Genomic DNA, 24,101 nt, shown 5'->3' with positions numbered 1-24,101 from the left:
AGGAAAACTAACAAACAGAAAGGACATCCACACCAAAACCCCATCTGTACGTCACCATCATCAAAGACCAAAGGTAGACAAAAACACGAAGATGGGGAAAAAAACAGAGCGGAAAAACTGGAACCTCTAAAAATCAGAGTGCCTCTCCTCCTCCAAAGGAACGCAGCTCCTCACCAGCAGTGGAACAAAGCTGGACGGAGAATGACTTTGACAAGTTGAGAGAAGAAGGCTTCAGACGATCAAACTACTCCAAGCTAAAGGAGGAAGTTCAAACCCATGGCAAAGAAGTTAAAAACCTAGAAAAAAAATTAGACAAATGGCTAACTAGAATAACCAATGCAGAGAAGTCCTCAAAGGACCTGATGGAGCTGAAAACCAAGGTACGAAAACTACGTGACAAATGCACAAGCTTCAGTAGCCGATTCGATCAACCGGAAGAAAAGGTATCAGTGATGGAATATCAAATGAATGAAATGAAGCAAGAAGAGAAGTTTTGGGTGCAGCAAACCAACATGGCACATGGATACATATGTAACAAACCTGCACATTGTGCACATGTACCCTAAAACCTAAAGTATAATAATAAAAAAAAGAAACATAACCCCCCCCCCAAAAAAGAAAAAAGAATAAAAAGAAATGAACCAAGCCTCCAAGAAATATGGGACTATGTGAAAAGACCAAACCTACGTCTGATTCGTGTACTTGAAAGTGACGGGGGGAATGGAACCAAGCTGGAAAGCACTCTGCAAGATATTATCCAGGAGAACTTCCCCAGTCTAGCAAGGCAGGCCAACATTCAGATTCAGGAAATACAGAGAACGCCACAAAGATACTCCTCGACAAGAGCAACTCCAAGGCACATAATTGTCAGATTCACCAAAGTTGAAATGAAGGAAAAAATGTTAAGAGCAGCCAGGGAGAAAGGTCGGGTTACCCACAAAGGGAAGCCCATCAGACTAACAGCTGATCTCTTGGCAGAAACTCTACAAGCCAGAAGAGAGTGGGGGCCAATATTCAACATTCTTAAAGAAAAGAATTTTCAACCCAGAGTTTCATATCCAGCCAACTAAGCTTCATAAGTGAAGGAGAAATAAAATACTTTACAGACAAGCAAATGCTGAGAGATTCTGTCACCACCAGACCTGCCCTAAAAGAGCTCCTGAAGGAAGCACTAAACATGGAAAGGAACAACTGGTACCAGCCACTGCAAAAACATGCCAAATTGTAAAGACCATTAAGGCTAGGAAGAAACTGCATCAACTAATGAGCAAAATAACCAGCTAACATCATAATGACAGGATCAAATTCACACATAACAATACTAACCTTAAATGTAAATGGGCTAAATGCTCCAGTTAAAAGACACAGACTGGCAAACTGGATAAAGAGTCAAGACCCATCAGTGTGCTGTATTCAGGAAACCCATCTCACCTGTAGAGACACACATAGGCTCAAAATAAAAGGATGGAGGAAGATCTACCAAGCAAATGGAAAACAAAAAAAGTTAGGGGTTGCAATCCTAGTCTCTGATAAAACAGACTTTAAACCAAAAAAGATCAAAAGAGACAAAGAAGGCCATTACATAATGGTAAAGGGATCAATTCAACAAGAAGAGCTAACTATCCTAAATATATATGCACCCAATACAGGAGCACCCAGATTCATAAAGTCCTTAGTGACCTACAAAGAGACTTAGACTCCCACACAATAATAATGGGAGACTTTAACACCCCACTGTCAACATTAGACAGATCAACGAGACAGAAAGTTAACAAGGATATCCAGGAATTGAACTCAGCTCTGCACCAAGCAGACCTAATAGACATCTACAGAACTCTCCACCCCAAATCAACAGAATATACATTCTTCTTAGCACCACACCACACTTATTCCAAAATTGACCACACAGTTGGAAGCACTCCTCAGCAAATGTAAAAGAACAGAAATTATAACAAACTGTCTCTCAGACCATAGTGCAATCAAACTAGAACTCAGGATTAAGAAACAAATTTACAAGAAAAAAACAAACAACCCCATCAAAAAGTGGGCAAAGGATATGAACAGACACTTCTCAAAAGAAAACATTTATGCAGCCAAAAGACACATGAAAAAATGCTCATCATCACTGGCCATCAGAGAAATGCAAATCAAAACCACAAGGAGATGCCATCTCACACCAGTTAGAATGGCCATCATTAAAAAGTCAGGAAACAACAGGTGCTGGAGAGGATGTGGAGAAACAGGAAAACTTTTACACTGTTGGTGGGACTGTAAACTAGTTCAACCATTGTGGAAGACAGTGTGGTGATTCCTCAGGAATCTAGAACTAGAAATACCATTTGACCCAGCAATTCCCTTACTGGGTATATACCCAAAGGATTATAAATCATGCTGCTATAAAGACACATGCACACGTATGTTTACTGCGGCACTATTCACAATAGCAAAGACTTGGAACCAACCCAAATGTCCAACAATGATAGACTGGATTAAGAAAATGTGGCACATATACACCATGGAATACTATGCAGCCATAAAAAATGATGAGTTCATGTCCTTTGTAGGGACATCGATGAAGCTGGAAACCATCATTCTCAGCAAACTATCACAAGGACAAAAAACCAAACACCGCATGTTCTCACTCATATGTGGGAATTGAACAATGAGAATACATGGACACAGGAAGGGGAACATCACACACCGAGGCCTGTTGTGGGGTGGGGGAAGGGGGGAGGGATAGCATTAGGAGATATACCTAATGCTAAATGACGAGTTAATGGGTGCAGCATACCAACATGGCACATGGATACATATGTAACAAACCTGCACATTGTGCACATGTACCTTAAAACTTAAAGTATAATAAAAAAAAAAGAAAAGAAATGTATCGTTGTTACAGTGTTCATCATTCCTGGCCTTGCCTTGTGTATCAGTGTACTTAAACTAAGGCTTTCTTTATGCAGTGGAAGGACTGGGATTCATAAGTCACAGAAAATAAATACACCATATAGTTGTATGGAATTTTTCCAAAATCTAAACAAGATAACCACATAAGGTAAATTGAAATGTAATAAGCTGCATGTCTGTCATTCACTTACCAGTACTATCAGGAAAAGAGAATATCTGGGAGAAGGAAATAGAAAGAGATGTTTTCTCTGAAAATAGCTCCACCATAATTAGTGTTGACTAGGGAAAGACAAAGATAAATGGCTATTTGCAACCTTGATCTAGATAACAATTACAATTCTAATTTTTTATTTAAATAATACTCAATATAATGAGAAATCTGTTGTTAAGTTGTTCCTGATGTCTAGAGATAGCTAACCTACATTTAGGGAATAAACCACTATCCCAAGAAAATTTAAGAGGTGTTTTGAGTTTTAATCTTTGTAAGTTGGACAGTTCTGTACTGTAACTTAAGAGAGATTTTTAAACTGAAGCAAAAGAAATATTAAAACAAAATGCTATTGCAAAACTGAAATACTGTTTCATGAATATTTAATGAGTTCCTGGAATCTGTTTTATATCCGGAAGATACAGAAATAAAGATTCCCCCCGCTGTTTTCAAGGGGTGGAAGAAGACAGGTTTTTTTTGTGTTATATTTTATTTTATTTTATTTTGTTTTTGAGATGGAATGTAGCCCTATAGCCAGGTTGCAGTGCAGTGGCATGATCTTGGCTCACTGCAGCCTCTGCCTCCTGGGTTCAAGTGATTCTTCTGCCTCAGCCTCCCAAGTATCTGGGACTACAGGTATGCGCCACGATGCCCAGCTAATTTTTGTATTTTTCGTAGAGACGGGGTTTCACCATGTTGGCCAGATGGTCTCGATTTCTTGACCCCGTGATCCACCCGCCTCAGCCTCCCAAAGTGCTGGGATTACAGGCGTGCGCCACTGGGCCCAGGCAGAAGACAGTTATTTTTTTATGATGTGTGGTTCCCAAATGCTGGTCTACAGGCAGGTGCCACAATGTGGGACAAGTTTTCACCAGCTTATAATGAAAATTGGAAACAGAAGGGCCATAAAGCCTAATTCACTTTACTTAAAGGTTTTTTTTTTCTAAAGTTATGGCCTTAATAGTTTTTTACTGCCAAATATCCTTTTGTTCAAGAAATGATGGTAGTAAGCGATAGTTTTTGTTTTGTTTTGCTAATGCTTGCTTCTGATAATAAAAAGTCAGTAACTCTGTTCAGTTTCAGAAATTTTTTTAGGTTTTGATTCAACTCTTGAAAGCTGAACCACTATAAGAAGTTCTATCCCAACAATAAGAATTATACCTTATAAAGGAATGACTAATTCCATTCTGAATTAAAAGAGTTGTTTGAATTAAGTTGTAGAGAAATCAAACATAACAAATTAAAGTCTTAGAGATTTCTTACAAACAAGTAAGATGAAGATATGAATAGATAAATAGCCAAAGACAAGAAAGGCAATAAACAAAAAAAGAATTTAAAAATGACCAGTATAAACACATAGAAAAATGTTCGACTTCACCAGTAATAATGTAAATTAAAATAAGGCAGGTGGATCAGTGAGTATTTGAGAAAATGGGTATTCTCATAGTCCACTGTTGGAAGAAAATGTTGGTACAAACTTCCTTGAAATCTACTTGGCAGTATTTATCAAGAGTCTTAACAATCCAGAAAGTCTAAGAACCAGTGATCCTGTTTCCAAAAACCTGTTCTGAAAAATATTTTGGAGCTGCAATTAGAGAATAATTCTCATGGATGTTTGTTGCTGTGTTGCCAACAGTTAGAAACATAAAGATCTATAGTAAAATGTTTTTAAAAATTATGATCATATATTCAGATATCATGCAGTCATAAAAAATCATCTTTAAGAAGAACTAATAATGTGAAAAAACGTTAAAAGGATACAAAATTATATATGTTTTACATAAGAAAAAAATATGTGCATATAATAAAAAACAATGCTTTCAGTGGTTCTTTCTGAGCAATATGATTATATATGTTTTCTATTTCTTCTTTTCATTTATTTACTATATTTTCCAGATTTCCAACAAGGAACGTGTTACTTTTATGATTTAAGAAAATTATTATTTAAAAGTATGTACTTTTTAAAAAAGCAAATTATTACTATTGAGTTAATAGGTTTAGTTTCTAACTCTGAAGATGAACCTTTTTAAAGCAGGCTATGGGGCTCAACAGTATAAACCAGAAGCCTATATATTAAAAAGTACATTTTGTTTGTCGGGGATAAATTATCTTGACAGTTTCTTTACGTCTTCTCTCCTGTGAAAACAGACATTGCCACTCTATGTTACAAGGGTAAAATATGAATTGAAAGAGAATTACTAAAACAAAATACCTGTAGCTCTTTAGAAAAATACATATGTTGATACCATCATTGCAACATAACTACTGTTTATGTGTCCTGTGAGGATTACCAGGAAGTGTGTAAAGTATGTAAAGAACCACAGAGAAACTATTTTGTAAATACAAATTATGATTCTCTTAGCATCACTTTTATTTATATGTGTTGCAGTATAACCTTGAATATTTGGATGCAAGCCATAACCATGTGATAACCCTTGAGGGATTTAGAGGTCTGATGAAACTGAAGCACTTAGACTTGAGCTGGAATCAACTGAAGAAATCTGGCGATGAAATAAATATGTTATGCAAACACACCACAAGCCTTCTCACTCTTGATATTCAACATAATCCATGGCAAAAGGTATGCCACAGACATGTTACTAAAAAGCAAACATTTTTATTTCAGAGCCATTTCCCTACTAACTTTACTATTCAGTAATAGACAGAGATAGGCAAAGTTATCTTCGTTTTTCTAGACTTCCTTCCTTGAAGTCATTCATAAATTGGATTTAATGTACTGATCAAATGAATCAGATGTTACTATAAGAAAAGACTATAATTTCATATCAGATTTTTTGTAACCTCTAATAGATTGAGAACATTATTGCTTTGAGTCATTGATGTCATTGCCATTTGCAAACCTCCAGAGATTTTATATAGTTCAGTGTGCCAGAACTCTGTTTTAATGAGGCATAGGAACCAAGAACAATATAATACAGTGAGAGGGGCATACTATTAAGGAAGAAACATAATTTGATTTATAATATATCCTAATCTGTGGTTGAGCAACATGTTTTACAATTTTATTTTGCATTTTGCATTATTCATTACTTGTTTTCTATTTTAAGTCCAGAAATCATCTCCCCTCATAAACCTGCATTATAAAGTCTTATGTTCTCTTATAAAAAGGAAATATGAACATTATTTTTTCTCATTACAAAAATATGTAGATTAATGCTAGGTAATTTCCATATTCCATGACTATATTTAGGTATATCTTCAAGTATTTAAAATAAGTCCCAAAATTATAAAGTCAAGAATCTTCCTTTCTCTGCCTTTAAAAGATGTATATCAGGCTGTGTTCAGCCTTTACAAAGGAAACTAAGCACAATTGGTTCTATTAAATTGACCCTATTACTAAGTTTATATTGTTGTATTTCTTCTTTTTTGCTCAGTAAAAGTGAAGAATATTTTTCTTTTGCCAAAGCATATTTCCTGGATGATCACAGTACAGCTATCTCTCTGTTGCCAAATTGGATTGTCAAGGGCTAAAGATCTGTATTGAATCACACGTGGAGATGACTAGCTTACTGCTGATCGAGATAAACAGGCGTCACTACAGTTATTCTTTTAACACTTTTCACCGCAGTCACTTTTCAATAGCTTATGGGATTTCCCTCCCTCATCAGAGTAAAATCGTCAACCTTCAAACAAACAGATTAATTATTAAATATAATTCCAACTATTACTTAAATAATTAAGCTTTTCTTTAGGTATATGTAATGAACAAGGAAATGTATGATTTTGAATTATATGGAAAGACATGAAAACAGTCATTTTCATGCCATAACATATTTAATAGTTTATAAAAATTTTTTTTTTTTTTTTCCCAAGCCAGCCACATTGAGGCTGAGTGTTATTGGCAGATTAAAGACTCTTACCCATTTAAATGGAGTCTTCATTTCTGAAGAAGAAGCAACAGCAGCTATGAAATTTATTGCTGGAACAAGGATTACTCAGGTTGGATTTTACTGTTTACTATTCATTGTGCTATTTAGAACATACAGATAATATTTCACATACTCTTTTTCTGTCATTAAGATTTTATAGTCCCTCTTAGCCTATTAATAAAAAATTAATATAGAGCAATCATACCACTTGATTTTTTTCTGTTTAAATGTATCTCATTTAAATACCCAATCGTTGTGTGGATTCTCTTGACTATCCATGAACATTACACCAAAAATACCTCTAGGGTAACTGCTTTTTTACCAGTCACCTGAACTCACCAGAGCCCTTTCTAGAGCCTACATGAAAATAAGCAACTTTCTGAGGATAAGGTAAGCTTAGAGGCCTTCAGAAAGCGTTTAGTGAATTATCTATCTACTTAATTATCTATCTACTTAACATTATATTTGTTTGGTGAATTATCTATCTACTTAACATTATATTTGTTTGGCTGAAAAGAACAAAATCCATTAACATGGAAGGAGGGGAAATATCTTTGTTATCCATATTAAGAATGCTGGGCTGGGCGCGGTGGCTCACGCTTGTAATCCCAGCACTTTGGGAGGCTGAGGCGGGCGGATCACGAGGTCAGGAGATCGAGACCACGGTGAAACCCCGTCTCTACTAAAAACACAAAAAATTAGCCGGGCGTGGTGGCGGGCGCCTGTAGTCCCAGCTACTCGGAGAGGCTGAGGCAGGAGAATGGCGTGAACCCGGGAGGCGGAGCTTGCAGTGAGCCGAGATTGCGCCACTGCACTCCAGCCTGGGTGACAGAGCGAGACTCCGACTCAAAAAAAAAAAAAGAATGCTGTACTTTAGCCAAAGTAGCTTCAACATCCTAAATATATCTACTCTAGTTTTCTAGCTGTTTTTTTGTGGAGTATCTGAATATTAATTCCTTAAGCAATATAGTGTTTAATTTTGGATCTATTCAAAATTTTGAAAAGAAGCTTTTTTATTGATAAAAAAAAATAACACTCCTAAAGAAGAGCTGGGAATTTACCCTAAGAAAAGAACTAAAAATAGAACTACCATTCCACTCAGCAATCCCATTTCTGGGGCTATAACCAAAAGAAAATTAATTGTTCTACTAAAACAACACATGTATTAATATGTTCATTGCAGCACTATTCACAATAGCGAAATCACAGAATCAACCTAGGTGCCCATCAGTGGTGGACTGGATAAAGAAAACGTGGTAAATGTACACCATGGAATGCTACGCAGCCATAAAAAACAATGAAATCATGTTCTTCGCAGCAACATGGATGAAGCTGGAGACCCTTATCCTAAGCAAATTAACACAGAAACATAAAACCAAATACCACAAGTTCTCGCTTATAAGCGGGAGCTAAACATTGGGTACACATGGACATAAAGATGGAGACAATACACATTGGGGAATACAACAGGGAGGAGGGAGATGGGCAGGGCTGAAAAATTACCTATTAGGTACTATGCCCACTACCTGGATGAGGGGTTCAATCCTACCCCAAACCTCAACATTACGCAATGTATCCTTGTAACAAACCTGCACATGTACCCCCTGAATCTAAAATAAAAATTGAAATGAAGAAAATTAGTTTTTTAAAAAGAAATCAAATCCTGCTAAAATCCTTTAAGACAATGTGGTAATGGCACAGAACTAGACGAATAGACCAATGGAACAGAATAAAGACCTAATATAGACTGTGGAAACTTTATAAATAACAGAGCTGCCTTTGCAGATCAGGGAGATTATTCAATAAAAGGCATTAAGGACTTTATTGTAAAAGGCAAAACCAAAAGTTTTTTTGAAGGAAATATGAAAGATTATCATTATGACCTTGAATTTGTGAATAATTTAGTAGGCAAGAAACAAAGAGCATAAACCACAAATAATTGGACATGTCTACATTAAAATTAACGTATCTTTGTTCAAAGAAAGTGAAAAGAGAAGCTACATACTGGGAAAAGAAATTTGAAACACAACTGTCGAAAGATATTCTTTATATATCCAGAATATATAAGGAAAAAGACAACCAGCCAAACAGAAATATGTGCCGAAGATCTGAACATACACTTCACTGGAGAGGAAATCAGAACAGCCAATTAACTTAGGAAAAGATGCTCCACCACATTAGTATTCAAGAAAATGAACATTAAAAACACAATGACCTACCAATTTTTGCCAGTTTTATAGATGAGCAAAAACTTTAAAGTCTGACAATACCAAGTTGTTGCAAGAATACGAAGTAAAAGTGTAATTTTTCTGAAGTGGTACAACCACTCTGGGAAACAATTTGACATTATTCAGTAAAGCTGATGTATATTTGTGTGCGTGTGTGTGTATTCTACAATCCAGCAATTTTACTTTACTTAGGTGCATATACTCTAAAGAAACTCTTGCATGTATGTACCAGGAAACATGCACAAGAATATTCATGACAACAGTGTTCATAATAGCAAAAACTGAATCAACCCCAATGTTCATTGACAGGAGAGGCATTAAGGGAATACTATACACAGGACATATGAATGAACTACAGCTACATACAGAAGTTTAGATGAATCTGATGAATATGATATTGAACAAAAAAGGCAAGTCAAAGAAGAATACATACATATTATTCAATTTACATGAAGTTCAAATATGTGCAAAACTAAATGATATATTGTTTATGGACACAGACATATGACTATAAATAAAGCAAGTGAATATAAACAGAACCAAAGACAAAAACCACATGATTATCTCAATAGATGCAGAAAAGGCCTTTGACAAAATTCAACAACGCTTCATGCTAAAAACTCTCAATAAATTAGGTACTGATGGGACATATCTCAAAATAATAAGAGCTATCTATGACAAACCCACAGCCAATATCATACTGAATGGGCAAAAACTGGAAGCATTCCCTTTGAAAACTGGCACAAGACAGGGATGCCCTCTCTCACCACTCCTATTCAACATAGTGCTGGAAGTTCTGGCCAGAGCAATCAGGCAGGAGAAGGAAATAAAGGGTATTCAATTAGGAAAAGAGGAAGTCAAATTGTCCCTGTTTGCAGATGACATGATTGTATATCTAGAAAATCCCATCGTCTCAGCCCAAAATCTCCTTAAGCTGATTAGCAACTTCAGCAAAGTCTCAGGATATAAAATCGATGTACAAAAATCACAAGCATTCTTGTACACCAATCACAGACAAACAGAGAGCCAAATCATGAGTGAACTCCCATTCACAATTGCTTCAAAGAGAATAAAATGCCTAGGAATCCAACTTACAAGGGATGTGAAGGACCTCTTCAAGGAGAACTACAAACCACTGCTCAATGAAATAAAAGAGGATACAAACAAATGGAAGAACATTCCATGCTCATGGGTTGGAAAAATCAATATCTTGAAAATGGCCATACTGCCCAAGGTAATTTATAGATTCAATGCCATCCCCATCAAGCTACCAATGACTTTCTTCACAGAATTGGAAAAAACTACTTTAAAGTTCATATGGAACTAAAAAAGAGCCCACATCGCCAAGTCAATCCTAAGCCAAAAGAACAAAGCTGGAGGCATCACGCTACCTGACTTCAAACTATACTACAAGGCTACAGTAACCAAAACAGCATGGTACTGGTACCACAACAGAGACATAGATCAATGGAACAGAACAGAGCCCTCAGAAATGATGCCGCATATCTACAACTATCTGATCTTTGACAAACCTGACAAAAACAAGCAATGGGGAAAGGATTCCCTATTTAATAAATGGTGCTGGGAAAACTGGCTAGCCATATGTAGAAAGCTGAAACTGGATCCCTTCCTTACACCTTATACAAAAATTAATTCAAGATGGATTAAAGACTTACATGTTAGACCTAAAACCATTAAAATCCTACAAGAAAACCTAGGCAATACCATTCAGGACATAGGCATGGGCAAGGACTTCATGTCTAAAACACCAAAAGCAATGGCAACAAAAGCCAAAATTGACAAATGGGATCTAATTAAACTAAAGAGCTTCTGCACAGCAAAAGAAACTACCATCAGAGTGAACAGGCAACCTACAGAATGGGAGAAAATTTTCACAACCTACTCATCTGACAAAGGGCTAATATCCAGAATCTACAATGAACTCAAACAAATGTACAAGAAAGAAACAAACAACCCCATCAAAAAGTGGGCAAAGGACATGAACAGACACTTTTCAAAAGAAGACATTTATGCAGCCAAAAAACACATGAAAAAATGCTCATCATCACTGGCCATCAGAGAAATGCAAATCAAAATCACAGTGAGATACCATCTCACACCAGTTAGAATGGCCATCATTAAAAAGTCAGGAAACAACAGGTGCTGGAGAGGATGTTGAGAAACAGGAACACTTTTACACTGTTGGTGGGACTGTAAACTAGTTCAACCATTGTGGAAGTCAGTGTGGAGATTCCTCAGGGATCTAGAACTAGAAATACCATTTGACCAAACCATCCCATTACTGGGTATATACCCAAAGGACTATAAATCATGCTGCTATAAAGACACATGCACACGTATGTTTATTGTGGCACTATTCACAATAGCAAAGAGTTGGAACCAACCCAAATGTCCAACAACGATAGACTGGATTAAGAAAATGTGGCACATATACACCATGGAATACTATGCAGCCATAAAAAATGATGAGTTCATGTCCTTTGTAGGGACATGGATGAAACTGGAAAACATCATTCTCAGTAAACTATCGCAAGGACAAAAAACCAAACACTGCATATTCTCACTCATAGGTGGGAATTGAACAATGAGAACTCATGGACACAGGAAGGGGAACATCACACTCCAGGGACTGTTGTGGGGTGGGGGAGGCGGGAGGGACAGCATTAGGAGATACACCTAATGCTAAATGACGAGTTAATGGGTGCAGCAAAACAACATGGCACATGGATACATATGTAACAAACCTGCACATTGTCCACATGTATCCTAAACCTAAAGTATAATAATAAAAAAAAGAAAAAATATATAAAATAAAAAGTACATTAATTAAAATATGCTATAAACGCATGTGACTATTAAACAGAGGAAGGAATTATGCAAAAATTATTAAAGTTATTATTAATGACAAAAAAAAAGAAAGCAAGTGAATGGTGGACAAAACATTTGAGATAATGATCACTTCTAAAGAGAAGGAGAGAAAAGGGCTCAGGATTGGGCCCACAGGGCGCTTGTAATCTATTCAAAATATTCTAGCTCTTAAGCTGGTTTCATGGGTGGATTATATGGGTGTTCATATTATAGTAATCATTTTACAGTCTTATAAATGTTATCTTGTAATGATATTTATAAGATATTGGTTCCATATTTGCTAAAACAAGAAACAATGTAATTAAAATGTATCTAGACATTGAAAACAATGTAAGGCAAAGGAAATGTTACATTTTGAAATTATTTATTTTAAATTACATTTAAAATGTTACATTTTAAAATTATTTATTTTAAATTACATTTAAAATGTTACATTTTAAAATTATTTATTTTAAATTACATTTAAAATGTTACATTTTAAAATTATTTATTGGGCCACTCATCTTCCCTGGAAACAATAACTTTTAACTATATATCAGCTAACCTCTGTACACTGTTTCCTTTTCTCATTGTATTTTTTAAATTTTGTTAGTTATCTCTCTTACGGCATTCTAGTACTAAAGAGGAGAGACCACGGATACTTAGTATATGGCCTTCTGCCAAAATTCTGACGCAGATTTCGAAGTTAGGACCTCATTTACATCCGAGTGGAAACTGGTACTTGAAGGTAAAGGCTAATTCCATTAAACCTAATATAAAGCTTAATTCAAATCTATTTTTAAGTCAGTGTTGGTCTGTGTATCATAAAGAGGGCACAGATAGGTAAGGGACAGAAAGCTGGAAGAGATTAATTAAAATAGGGAAGAAACAATTAAGATCTACCCTCTTGGCAAATTTCAAGTATACAATACCATATCGTTAACTTTAGTCATTAACTTTAGTCATTAAAGTTATCGTTAATTTTAGTGTTGTACATTAGGGTCTCTAGAAAGTATTCGTCTTGCATAACTGAAACTTTGTACCTCTTGACCAATATCTGCCCATTTCCCATTGCCCCCAGCCCCTGGCAACCACTATTCTACTCTCTCCTATGAGTTTGACTATTTTATAGTTCATATATAATTGAGATTATGCAGTTTTTAATTTACAATGTATGCTTATATCAAGTTATACATCTTTAATATATGCAATTTTAAATTGTCAATTACACTTCAACAGAGTTGGAAAAAATAAAAATAAGAAAGACATTGTTACTATTAGTAAAAAGTAATACATTTGTCATGTTCCAAAAAATAAAAAACAGGGAGGTCAAGTCATGAGTGGCTATGTCAGATGGGCTGGGCCTTGACTGCGTTCGCCACAGAATTGGAAATTTAAGATAAAGGTGCACTAAAACTGAAGGACAAATTTAAAGGGCCATTCTAATTCCGTATTCTGATAACATGTCAGAATAGGCAAGATTCTGATAACATATCAGAATAGGAAAGCAAACTTTAAAGGCTCAGAGCCAGAGATCAAGCCAAAATTCGGACAGCAAGAGTCAGGTATCCTGACAAGGGAGTAGGGGAGCTGGTCAGAATTCAGCCAAGCATAAGAGAAAAGGTTATTGAACACTTGCAGCTTCTTGCTACATTAGGTGTCCTTATACCTTTTGCCAAACATAGAAACTGGGCTAAGTGAAGCTGCTCCTTGAAAATGGGAGACATTACTGGCATTACTTTTATTACAAGATATATATAGATATTGAGCTGCAAATGAAGGCCCAGTGACAGCCTTGGCTGACCCACAGGCAGTATCGGAGTTAGCGGAGTTAGAATGGCCCTTTACATTTGTCCTAAGTTGGGCTGAGATGGTCAGGCCTTTATAGGCCTCCATCACTGGCTGAGGGCCAACCTGGGAAGGAGCGTGACCTTGGCAGCCGTCTACAGCGAGCGAGGCAGTCCCTGCAGGGACTGACAGCTGAAGACTCTCTGCCAGAAGCACTCCCAGCAGCTGGGACAAGTCCATTACTGCAATGGGACTCTAGCACATCGCAGTGTCCTTAATACCATATAAATCCTTCTTGGAGTTATAATCTCATCAAATTTTACTTTTCTGTAAACCAACAGCTTCACAATATCTTTAGTTCCTGAAGGAATTCTTTTGATATCTACTTATCACATTTGAATTATTTCATTAGCTTTTTAAAATGTTATTAACATTGACTGAACTTATAAGATTTAGAAATACCATATAATGTAAATTATTCTACAGATAACTGCCTTAAATTTAGATGGACAACATCTTTTTGAAATCACAAATTTAGAAAAATTGGAAAATTTGAAATGGGCATCATTCAGCAATAATAATCTCACTAAAATGGAGGGTCTGGAATCCTGTATTAACTTGGAAGAGCTCACATTAGATGGAAACTTCATCTCAAAGATAGAAGGTAAGGTACTTAAGAACTTTGAAGTCTCAAAATATGGATGTCTAAACAACGAAGCAAAAAATAACCCTGGGAACAGAGTTTCTGAAGAGGAAGATCTCTAGGAAAGTTCCAAGTTTTGTGGCAGAGTATTCTAAATACCTGTGTGAGGGAATGCAATTATTAGTTAGCTAGATTGGACCATTCTACAATGTATATATATTTCAAAACATCATGTTGTACAAGATAAATAGATACAATATTATGTCAAATTAAACAGTAAAAGTTAAATAAAAAATCAAAACAAGTTCATATCTATTAGTGGAATTTGTGACTATTTTACTTTATATAATGAGCCAAGCAAGCTTTCACCTCCTGTGCCTTCTCGCTCCTCTCCTCTGTGCTAGTTTATAATCTGTTACTAAACACTAGCATAACCAACTAGTTAGTCATTAATGTCTATAAAGTTGAATAAACAAATAAATGAGGTATGCTTTTGAAAAAGATAAAGCAGACTAGTTCTGTTTTGAAAATATAAAATTGAGGTTATATTTGGAAATTTGAATACTTTAACAAAATATGAAAATTATACTCACTAACGGTTGAAAATAAAATATACTATATGTAACATTTTCCATGGATCCACATACAAGTCCAATTAAGCAGCTTTAGTAATATCTTAATAATAATGATACCAATATATATTTTATTTGACTGTTTAAAGTTCAGTATTAAAACATATTTTTCTGAACCAGAGAAAATAAAAAAGACTTTTCCTCCCTTTCCCCTTCCAAGCTTCTTAGATTCTTCACTTCATTTGGATTTATGCTTATCTACAGCTAAAAATCATGAGTTTAGAGAACATGTCCCAGAATATATACTACTAAGTCAAGTATTTTCTGACTCCTCCCCAGCTTTATTTTATTCTTACCTTCATTAGAAAGAAATTGAAAGAAGCTTTCCATGACTTGCTACCAACTTTCTTGTATTCTCCCTCTCTGTCTACTCAAAAGAGTAACTAACTCCTAGAAATTAAAAAATATGTCCACAAGTGTGCACTATTTGATTGAAAAGAAAAATATGTATATGTGTGTATACACACACACACTTATCGGAATAAAGAATATTTCTGTGTGTGCATTTTGGTAACATGGTTGTGTTTGTCAAGGAGGGAAGCTAAGAATTAGAAATCATGGCTGGGAAAGAGAATTTACATTTTATTCATTTTTGAATTGGATTATTTTTATCATGTGTATATACTACATTTTTCATAAAATAGAAGATTTGATTTCAAAAAATTATATATATAAAAGCAAGTACTAAATATATTTAAGAAAGCATACATAACATTTGTGACATATTTCATTTTAATGGCTGTTAACAGTATGTTTCTAAAACTTTCTTGATCATGAGAATCACTTAGGACACTTATTGAAGATACAGATTCACAGGCCTCTCTTCTGTAGATTTCAGTAGAGTAAACCTAGGGGTAGCTCAGGCACCTGTGTCTTGAACTATCACCAGTCTCCCATTCCCATACAACTGGATATTAGTTTTGCTTTGCACATACAATTAAAAACCCTATTTCCTTTTCATTTCCTTCCATAAACCTATTAAATAGAAGAATCTTCCAATCTATACTTTTCTTACACCTATATTGTGGAGAAGATAGCTACCCCTCTAAATTTTAACAGGAATTTCTCCTTTTTCTTCAGACATGGGTAGGTTCCATATCCATTTAATGATTTTTGCTTTGATGGCTTTGATGCTATCTTGCCCTGGATTGATTCACCTTCAACATTGTACAGTCCCACAATAGGAACTGATGTGAAAGAGGAGCACAGATAATTATTTGATACTTTCCAAACATTATTCCATTTAATTTCATAACTCCTTGGAAGTAAATTTCAGTATGCCCATTTTATGGATGAGGAAATTAAGGCTCAGAGGTTACACAATTTATGTATCACCACAAACCTAGTATATTTGAAGCCAACTAGGATTCCAAAGTTCTTGTCTTTCAACTGCACCATCCTGGCTATACTTATAAAGTGCTTGCAGTACATAATGTATGCAAGAGTCAGACTGGTCCCATTTTCCAAACTTCCATCTTAGAGTACTTTTAGGCATAAGAAAGTAAAAGTAGGCTAAATCGTTCATTTTAATACAAATGATGCACTTTCCAGAATGTGGTTCCTTACCCTTAATATTTAAAAATGAGGGCTGGTGATTATTTTGAGCTTTGTGTAGAGCTTTTTGTTTTCAAAATGGTGAAAATCTTAATTAATTACATCATTTTAAGGTTATTTGAAAGAGAAATTCAATATTTTCATGTAATGCCTTTCCTTAACTCATAAGAAGAAATCTACTTAGAAATCCAAAATTTGAATTTAATGTTTGAGATGGGGCTTATACACAAGATTATATTCTTCCAAAACAAAGGCTTAAAGCAGTGATGGTTAGTATTACAGAATCTTTAAAGCCATTTGAACCTAGCTATCTGATTACAATAAAATAACCAGCGACTTATTTTTTAAATTAAACCTTTAGTGTTATCTGAATCTTTTCTTGAATTTGCTTATTTTTCTAGGTATTTCCAAGATGACTAAATTAACTCGCCTTAGCATAAATAATAATCTTCTCACTGGTTGGGAACAGCGTACCTTTGATAACATGCTTCACCTTCACTCCCTTTCTCTTGAGAACAACAGAATCACTTCATTGAGTGGTTTACAAAAATCTTTTACTCTCGTTGAGTTATACATAAGCAATAACTACATTGCTGTCAATCAGGAGATGTACAATTTAAAGGTAATCATCTGGGGTAGTAATTTTTTTGTTTTTTACAATATGTATTGTTTCTTTATATTATGAAAGTAATGCATGCTTATTGCACAGAATTTGGAAAATAGAAAGAAAATAAAGATAAGAATAACAAGTTTATTAAAATGTATTTGCATTCAATTTTGTATACATACAAAAATATATCTGTGTATACATAATGTCCCCATTTGCTATCCTTCTGGGGTAACTTTTTTTTAATACTCAAGTATGATAAACCAAACCTATTCTTTAGCATTTTCCTGTTCTCAGTACAATTCTTGATGATCTTTCACTGTTCTCTTACCAGTGGTTCAAACTTGATCACCTTTGTTCAGATTTGCTTTCTTTAATTCCCCCAAAGAAACCACTAATTTAAGGCTATTGTGTAATAGGATTTACTAAAGATTTGAACAAAACAGAGGGTTTCTATAGCACAGAACAGGAATTTACTTCAAATGTCAAGTGTGACTTCATTGTTTCTAAAGTTCAGTGGCCATTATCTAACACTATGGGTCTTACACTGGCCTGTCCTTTTGCTGATACAATATTACTAGGACTTTATCTCCTACCAAAAACTTGTGTCCATTTCCTGTCTTTTCTTAGTTCAGACTTCTCCCCATTCTGTTCCCCCAATATAATTACTACTTCTATAGCTAGGCAGGCAACCTAATCAACACCAGCAACACAATAAGCCATTTCACATTATGATACACAGTAGTTTTACTCCCTCTTGTCTTCACCTCTCCCTTCCATACCTACCAAGACCCTTCCTTCACAACAGAGGCATATCAAAGTGTCTTGTCTAATAAAACAGCACATTTCCCTTAGGATGAATTCTACTACCCTCTCAGAAAGTAGAACCACTTCAGTTTCATCGCTTTTCAAATAGCAGTGTCTTTTATTCCTGTTATATCTATATAGACACATATATCCATTTATTCAGCCATTATTCCATAAACAAAGTATATTTGTCTTAAACATAGCAAAGTTCCCTCTAAGTCCTTACCATTAATAGATAATACATTTGGCACTAGTATCCTAAAAGGGATTCTGATTATATAACACAGACCATTGAAATATTGCACAAAATTATACCTTAGTGGTCTGAAAGGGTAACCCTTGCACTTAAAAGTGCACTGAGGCTGGGCATGGTGGCTTATGTCTATAATTTCAGCACTTTGGGAGGCCATGGTGGGAGGATCACTTGAGCCTAGGAGTTTGAGGTTGCAATGAGCTATGATCAGACCACTGCACTCCAACCTGAGCAACAGCGCGAAACCATGTCTTTTAAAAAAAAAACCAAAAAGTGTACTTAAAAGCACTGAAATCCCATGGAATGATAGATAATTCTAATATTAAAATTTGAGGATGGCTAACCTCTTACTAGAGTGCTTTAAATATACAAATAGATAAATATATGTATTTTATTACCTAGGGTTTATGCAACTTGGTCATTCTAGACATGCGTGGAAACATTATTATATGGAATCAAGAAAACTACCGGTTGTTTGTAATATTTCATCTTCCAGAACTGAAAGCTTTGGATGGGATACCAATTGTAAGTTGTTTTATGACTCACAACATTTGGTCTCAGCTGCACAGTCACATATTCATACGACATACTCATTTTGAACATTGCTTTATCACTAGCATGATAGCCAAATTTACTATACTTATTAAATCTAGATCTCCAAAGCTTATTTTAGATCTGGGTTTTTAAATTTTGTCATCTGGTCCATTCTTAATTGTCAGAATTGTGGTGGAAGGGGAGGGCTGTGCTGCTTACAGTAGAACCCACTGAATTCAGTGCCTAAAAGGTAAAGAACACAATTTTAAGGGACAGGATAGAAAAATTATGCACTGGAGATTTACCATCCTCTTAAGCCTAAAAGCAGCTTTCTGTTTTCAGTGAAAATATAGTTGCTAATATTAATAATTAAGAAAAATATATTTGAACCAACATGTGGTATGTCAACATTACTAAGTAAAGCTGTAAAGAAAAATACACATAGACCCTAGGACTGAATGTGAAAGCAACATTTGGATACTGGATTCTATAACAAGAAAATTCATAGGGCTTCTGTTTTCCACATAACAAGGTAAATGCATGACAAATGTGTAAAGAGTAAAAGGTTTCCGGTATAATGTTGCCTAGCTCCTGTCGGAAAAGAAAACACATCAAATTTTCTAGAAAATTGAAAGACAGTTTATGATCATTTAGTATTCTGAGGTACTCAGAGAAGATTACTAATCCTAGCCCTTCTGTTTTCTGGCCCATCCTCAGAATGGGTCACTAAAACTTTCTCACTCCAACACATAACAAATTCTCTAGAACCTTGTATACTGGGCTTTATTTATTTGTCAGCTTTCACTGAAGAATGTTTTTTAAGATAGTCCTATGAGACCAGTACTGCATTTACTCTAAAGATGTTGTTGAGGATCTTATCTGTCCTATCTCTCTGTGCCCCCATTTGAAGGGCCACATGAGAAAGCACTTATAGAAATAAATGTAGAAAAAACACTTACCCCTAAGGAAAAGTTATGTTCTGCTCACTGACAATGAGTGTATTAGTCTGAACTCATGCTACTAATAAAGACATACCCAAGACTGGGCAATTTATAAAGGAAAGAGGTTTAATGGACTTACAGTTCCACATGGCTGAGGAGGCCTCACAATCATAGTGGAAGACAAAGGAAGAGCAAAGTCATGTCTTACATGGCAGCAGGCAAGAGAGCATGTGCAAGGGAACTCCCCTTTATAAAACCATCAGATCTCATGTGACTCATTCACTATTGCAAGAACAGCATAAGAAAAACCCACCCCCATGATTCAATTACCTCCCACTGGGTCCCTCCCATGACATGTGGGATTATTAGAATTCAAGGTGAGATTTGGGTGGGGACACAGAGCCAAACCATATCATTCCAACCCTGGCCCCTCCCAAATCTCATGTCCTCACATTTCAAAACCAATCATGCCTTCCCAATGGTCCCCCAACTCATTTCAGCATTAGTTCAAAATTCCACAGTCCAAAATGTGAGCTGAGACAAGTCAAGCCCTTCTGCCTATGAGCATGTAAAATCAAAAGCAAGCTAGTTACTTCCTAGAGACAATGGGGGTATAGGCATCGGGTAAATACACCCATTCCAAATGGGAGAAATTGGCCAAAACAAAGTGGCTACAGGCCCCATGCAAGTCCAAAATCCAGTGAGACAGCCAAGTCTTAAAGCTCTGAAATGATCTCCTTTGACTCCATGTCTCACATCCAGGTCATGCTAATGTAAGAGGTGGGCTCCCACAGCCTTAGGCAGCTCCGCTCCTGTGGCTTTGCTGGATACAGCCTCCCTCCCGGCTGCTTTCACAGGCTGGCATTGAGTGCCTGTGGCTTTTCCAGGTGCATGATGCAAGCTGTCGGTGGATCTACAATTCTGGGGTCTGAAAGACAGTGGTCCTCCCCTCACAGCTCCAATAGGCAGTGCCCCAGTGGGGACTCTGTGTGGGGGCTCCAACCCCACATTTCTTTTTGGCACTTCCCTAGCAGAGGGCAGCAGGCTTCTGCCTGGACATCTAGGCGTTTCCATACACCCTCTGAAATCTAGGCGGAGGTTCCCAAACCTCAATTCTTGACTTCTGTGTACCCACAGGACCAACACCATGTCAAAGCTGCCAAGGCTTAGGGCTTGCACCCTCTGAAGCCACGGCTTGAGCTATACATTGGCCCCTTTTAGCCATGACTGGAGTGACTGGGACACAGGGTACCAAGTCTCTAGGCTGCATACAGTAGGGGGGCCCTGGACTGCTCCAGGAAACCATTTTTTCCTCCTAGGCCTCCAGGCCTGTGATGGGAGTGGCTGCCGTGAAGTTCTCTGACATGCCCTGGAGACGTTTTCCCCATTCTCTTGGCGATTTGCATTTGGCACCTTGTTACTTACGCAAATTTCTGCAGCCAGCTTGAATTTCTCCCCAGAAAATGGGTTTTTCTTTTCTACTGCATCATCATGCTGCAAATTTTTCAGACTTTTATGCTTTGCTTCCTCTTGAACACTTTGCCACTTAGAAATTTTTCACCAGATACCCTAAATCATCTCTCTCAAGTTCAAAGTTTCACAGATCTCTAGGGCAGGGGAAAATGCCACCAATCTCTGCATAGCAAGAGTGACCCTTACTCCAGTTCCCAACAAGTTCCTTATCTCCATCTGAGACCACCTCAGCCTGGACCTTATTGTCCATATCACCATCAGCATTTTGGTCAAAGCCATTCAACAAGTCTCTGGGAAGTTACAAACTTTCCCATTTTTCCTATCTTCTTCTAAGCCCTCCAAACTGTTCCAACCTCTACCTGTTACCCAGTTCCAAAGTCACTTCCACATTTTTGGGTATCTTTACAGCAGCACATTACTCTACCAGTACCAATTTACTGTATTAGTCTGTTCTCATGCTGCCAATAAAGACATACCTGAGACTGTGTAATTTATAAAGGAAAGAAGTTTAATGGACTCACAGTTCCACATGGCTGGGGAGGCCTCACAATCATGGCAGATGAAGGAAGAGCAAAGGCAGGTCTTACGTGGTGGCAGACAAGACAGCATGTGCAGGGGAACTCCTCTTTATAAAACCATCAGATCTCATGAGACTTATTCACTATCACCAGAACAGCACAGGAAAAACCCACCACCATGATTCGCTTACCTCCCACTGGGTCCCTCCCACAACACAAGTGGATTATTACAATTCAAGATGAGACTTTGGTGGGGACACAGAGCCAATCCATATCAATGAGTATTATTTAATTATATTCCTTTTCACTTTACCTAAAAGCTCAGGACCAAATTTATGATTCAATAATATAAACCCTATAGGATCTTATAGTCTTTTTGTCACTAATCCTAGTGAGCTTGATTTTCACTATGTATGATTTGCATTTTACTATTTGATTATATGTGTTTCCTGTAAGCTGCCACAAATTATTTGTGGAATGAGGCAGAATATAAATGTATGAATTAATAATGGGACATGAAGACTAGACTGAAGAATTTAGATTTTAAATGCAAGGTAATGGGAATGCATTGGATTTGAAGGGCAAGGGAAAGGAAGAGTAAAAGATGTCTACAAGGTTTGAGTCTATGCCAATAAAAGACACCATAACAGAATATGAACATAGGAAGAAAACCAATTTGGGGGTGTAAGATGATTAGTATTAGACATTAGTTTTATATGACAGAAGATCATCTGACTGGAGATGTCAAGCAGGCAGCTGAATCACAGGACTAAATATACATATGAAAATTTACTTTACATATGTTTGGACTTGGAAGTAATTTGAAGAGAGTTAACAGTTAAGACCAAAAGCATATGCAATATCATCTAAGGAAAGAGAGTAGAGAAAGTAAAGAAATCTAAGTGAGGCTCTAGTACTTTCATTTATTAAACATATGCAGAAAAAGAAGTCACGAAAAGTGGGTGCAGAGGTAGGTAGTACAGTAATATATAATGCTAGAGTATCTGAGATATAAATAAACTTTGGAAATGGCATAGTTCAAATCCTTTATTTTATGTATGAACACAAGGAACTCTAGAGAAGTTAGATGACTTCTTCCAAGTTACGTGACTCTTTAATGGTAAATCATGGGCACCTGAGCCTCATTTGCTGTCCAACACTCTCTAGACATATAATTACATTGTCTTCTTTGGAGTGGGAGTAGAAACCAAGTGAGGGCATAGTCTAGGAAGAACGAAAGAACAATCTGGGTAGTTGTGTTTTCATTTTATCTTTTGTTCCTACATTTATTTGTAAAAGATTATTTTTTGCATTAAGGATACATATTCTCAATTTAGATATGAAGTTTTAACAGATTAGAAAAAAAGAAGGGAGTTTGAGTAAAAGTAGATCAAACAACTTACCAGTTTAATTTAGATCAAGTTCAAACCATTTGTCTGAAATAGATTGTCAAACAATAGCCATTGGGCCAAATGTGACCTGCCACTTATTTTTGTAAATAAAATTTTATTGGAACACATCCATGCCCGTTTGTTTATATATAGTCTGTGACTGCTTTCACACTGCAGTGGCAAAATTAGATAGCATCAGAGAAGCTATTGTTCCCAAAGGCTAAAATATTGACTGAGTCTTTACAGGAAAACTGTAGAAAACATTTGCCAACCCCTGATTTAGGAGGACATTAATCATATGTTGCTTGTATAATTATGAAAAACACAAAACCAATGGTATTTCTAAGGCTTAATATGTTTTTAAAACTTATTTTGAGATTTTATTATTGAGGATTCAACAAGAGAATCAGAGCTAGTAAGATTGATATACATATAGAGATATCTATGTCTATATATAGAAATATGGATATCAAGGAATATTTAATAATTGAGGGGACTGCCTAAACAAGTCTGACATCCATAGGACAGGCCATCAGGAAGGGAAGATTATGGACAGGCTGGAACTCACAGGCATAGATGAAAGCTGCTGTCCATGAGTGGATTTTCTTCAGGAAAATTCTTTCTTTCAGGAACCTTACCTCTGCTTTTAAAGCCTTGCAATTGTTTGAATCAGGCCCATCCAGATTATTCAAGATTATCTCCTTATTGAAAGTCAACTTGCTAGGAGCTTTAATTATGTCTACAAAATTCTTTCACAGCAATACCTACATCATTGGCTAAAATAACTGGGGACTCTAGCTTCAAATAATTTGCAGCTCTGTTGTTGGTGCATACACATTTAGGACTGTTATGTCTTCTT

The 24,101-nt window shown here is 36.2% G+C and overlaps 1 protein-coding gene across 2 annotated transcripts in view; it reads left to right on the top strand.

Moving 5' to 3' along the window:
- LRRC9 (leucine rich repeat containing 9) overlaps positions 1-24,101 on the top strand; it is a 145,593-nt gene that overhangs the window by 68,736 nt on the left and 52,756 nt on the right. For both annotated transcript variants that reach the window (XM_055289184.1, XM_055289185.1), the window contains exons 18-23: positions 5,505-5,696; positions 6,950-7,075; positions 12,715-12,849; positions 14,376-14,553; positions 17,120-17,340; positions 18,788-18,910. In XM_055289184.1, the coding sequence (XP_055145159.1) occupies positions 5,505-5,696; positions 6,950-7,075; positions 12,715-12,849; positions 14,376-14,553; positions 17,120-17,340; positions 18,788-18,910 (975 nt within the window). The remainder of the gene's footprint in view (positions 1-5,504; positions 5,697-6,949; positions 7,076-12,714; positions 12,850-14,375; positions 14,554-17,119; positions 17,341-18,787; positions 18,911-24,101) is intronic.

The sequence above is a fragment of the Symphalangus syndactylus genome, chromosome 8 (assembly GCF_028878055.3).
Source record: "Symphalangus syndactylus isolate Jambi chromosome 8, NHGRI_mSymSyn1-v2.1_pri, whole genome shotgun sequence".
Taxonomy (NCBI): Eukaryota; Metazoa; Chordata; class Mammalia; order Primates; family Hylobatidae; genus Symphalangus; species Symphalangus syndactylus.
Note: the sequence above shows the minus strand (reverse complement) of the source record. Positions and strands in the feature narration are given on the sequence as shown.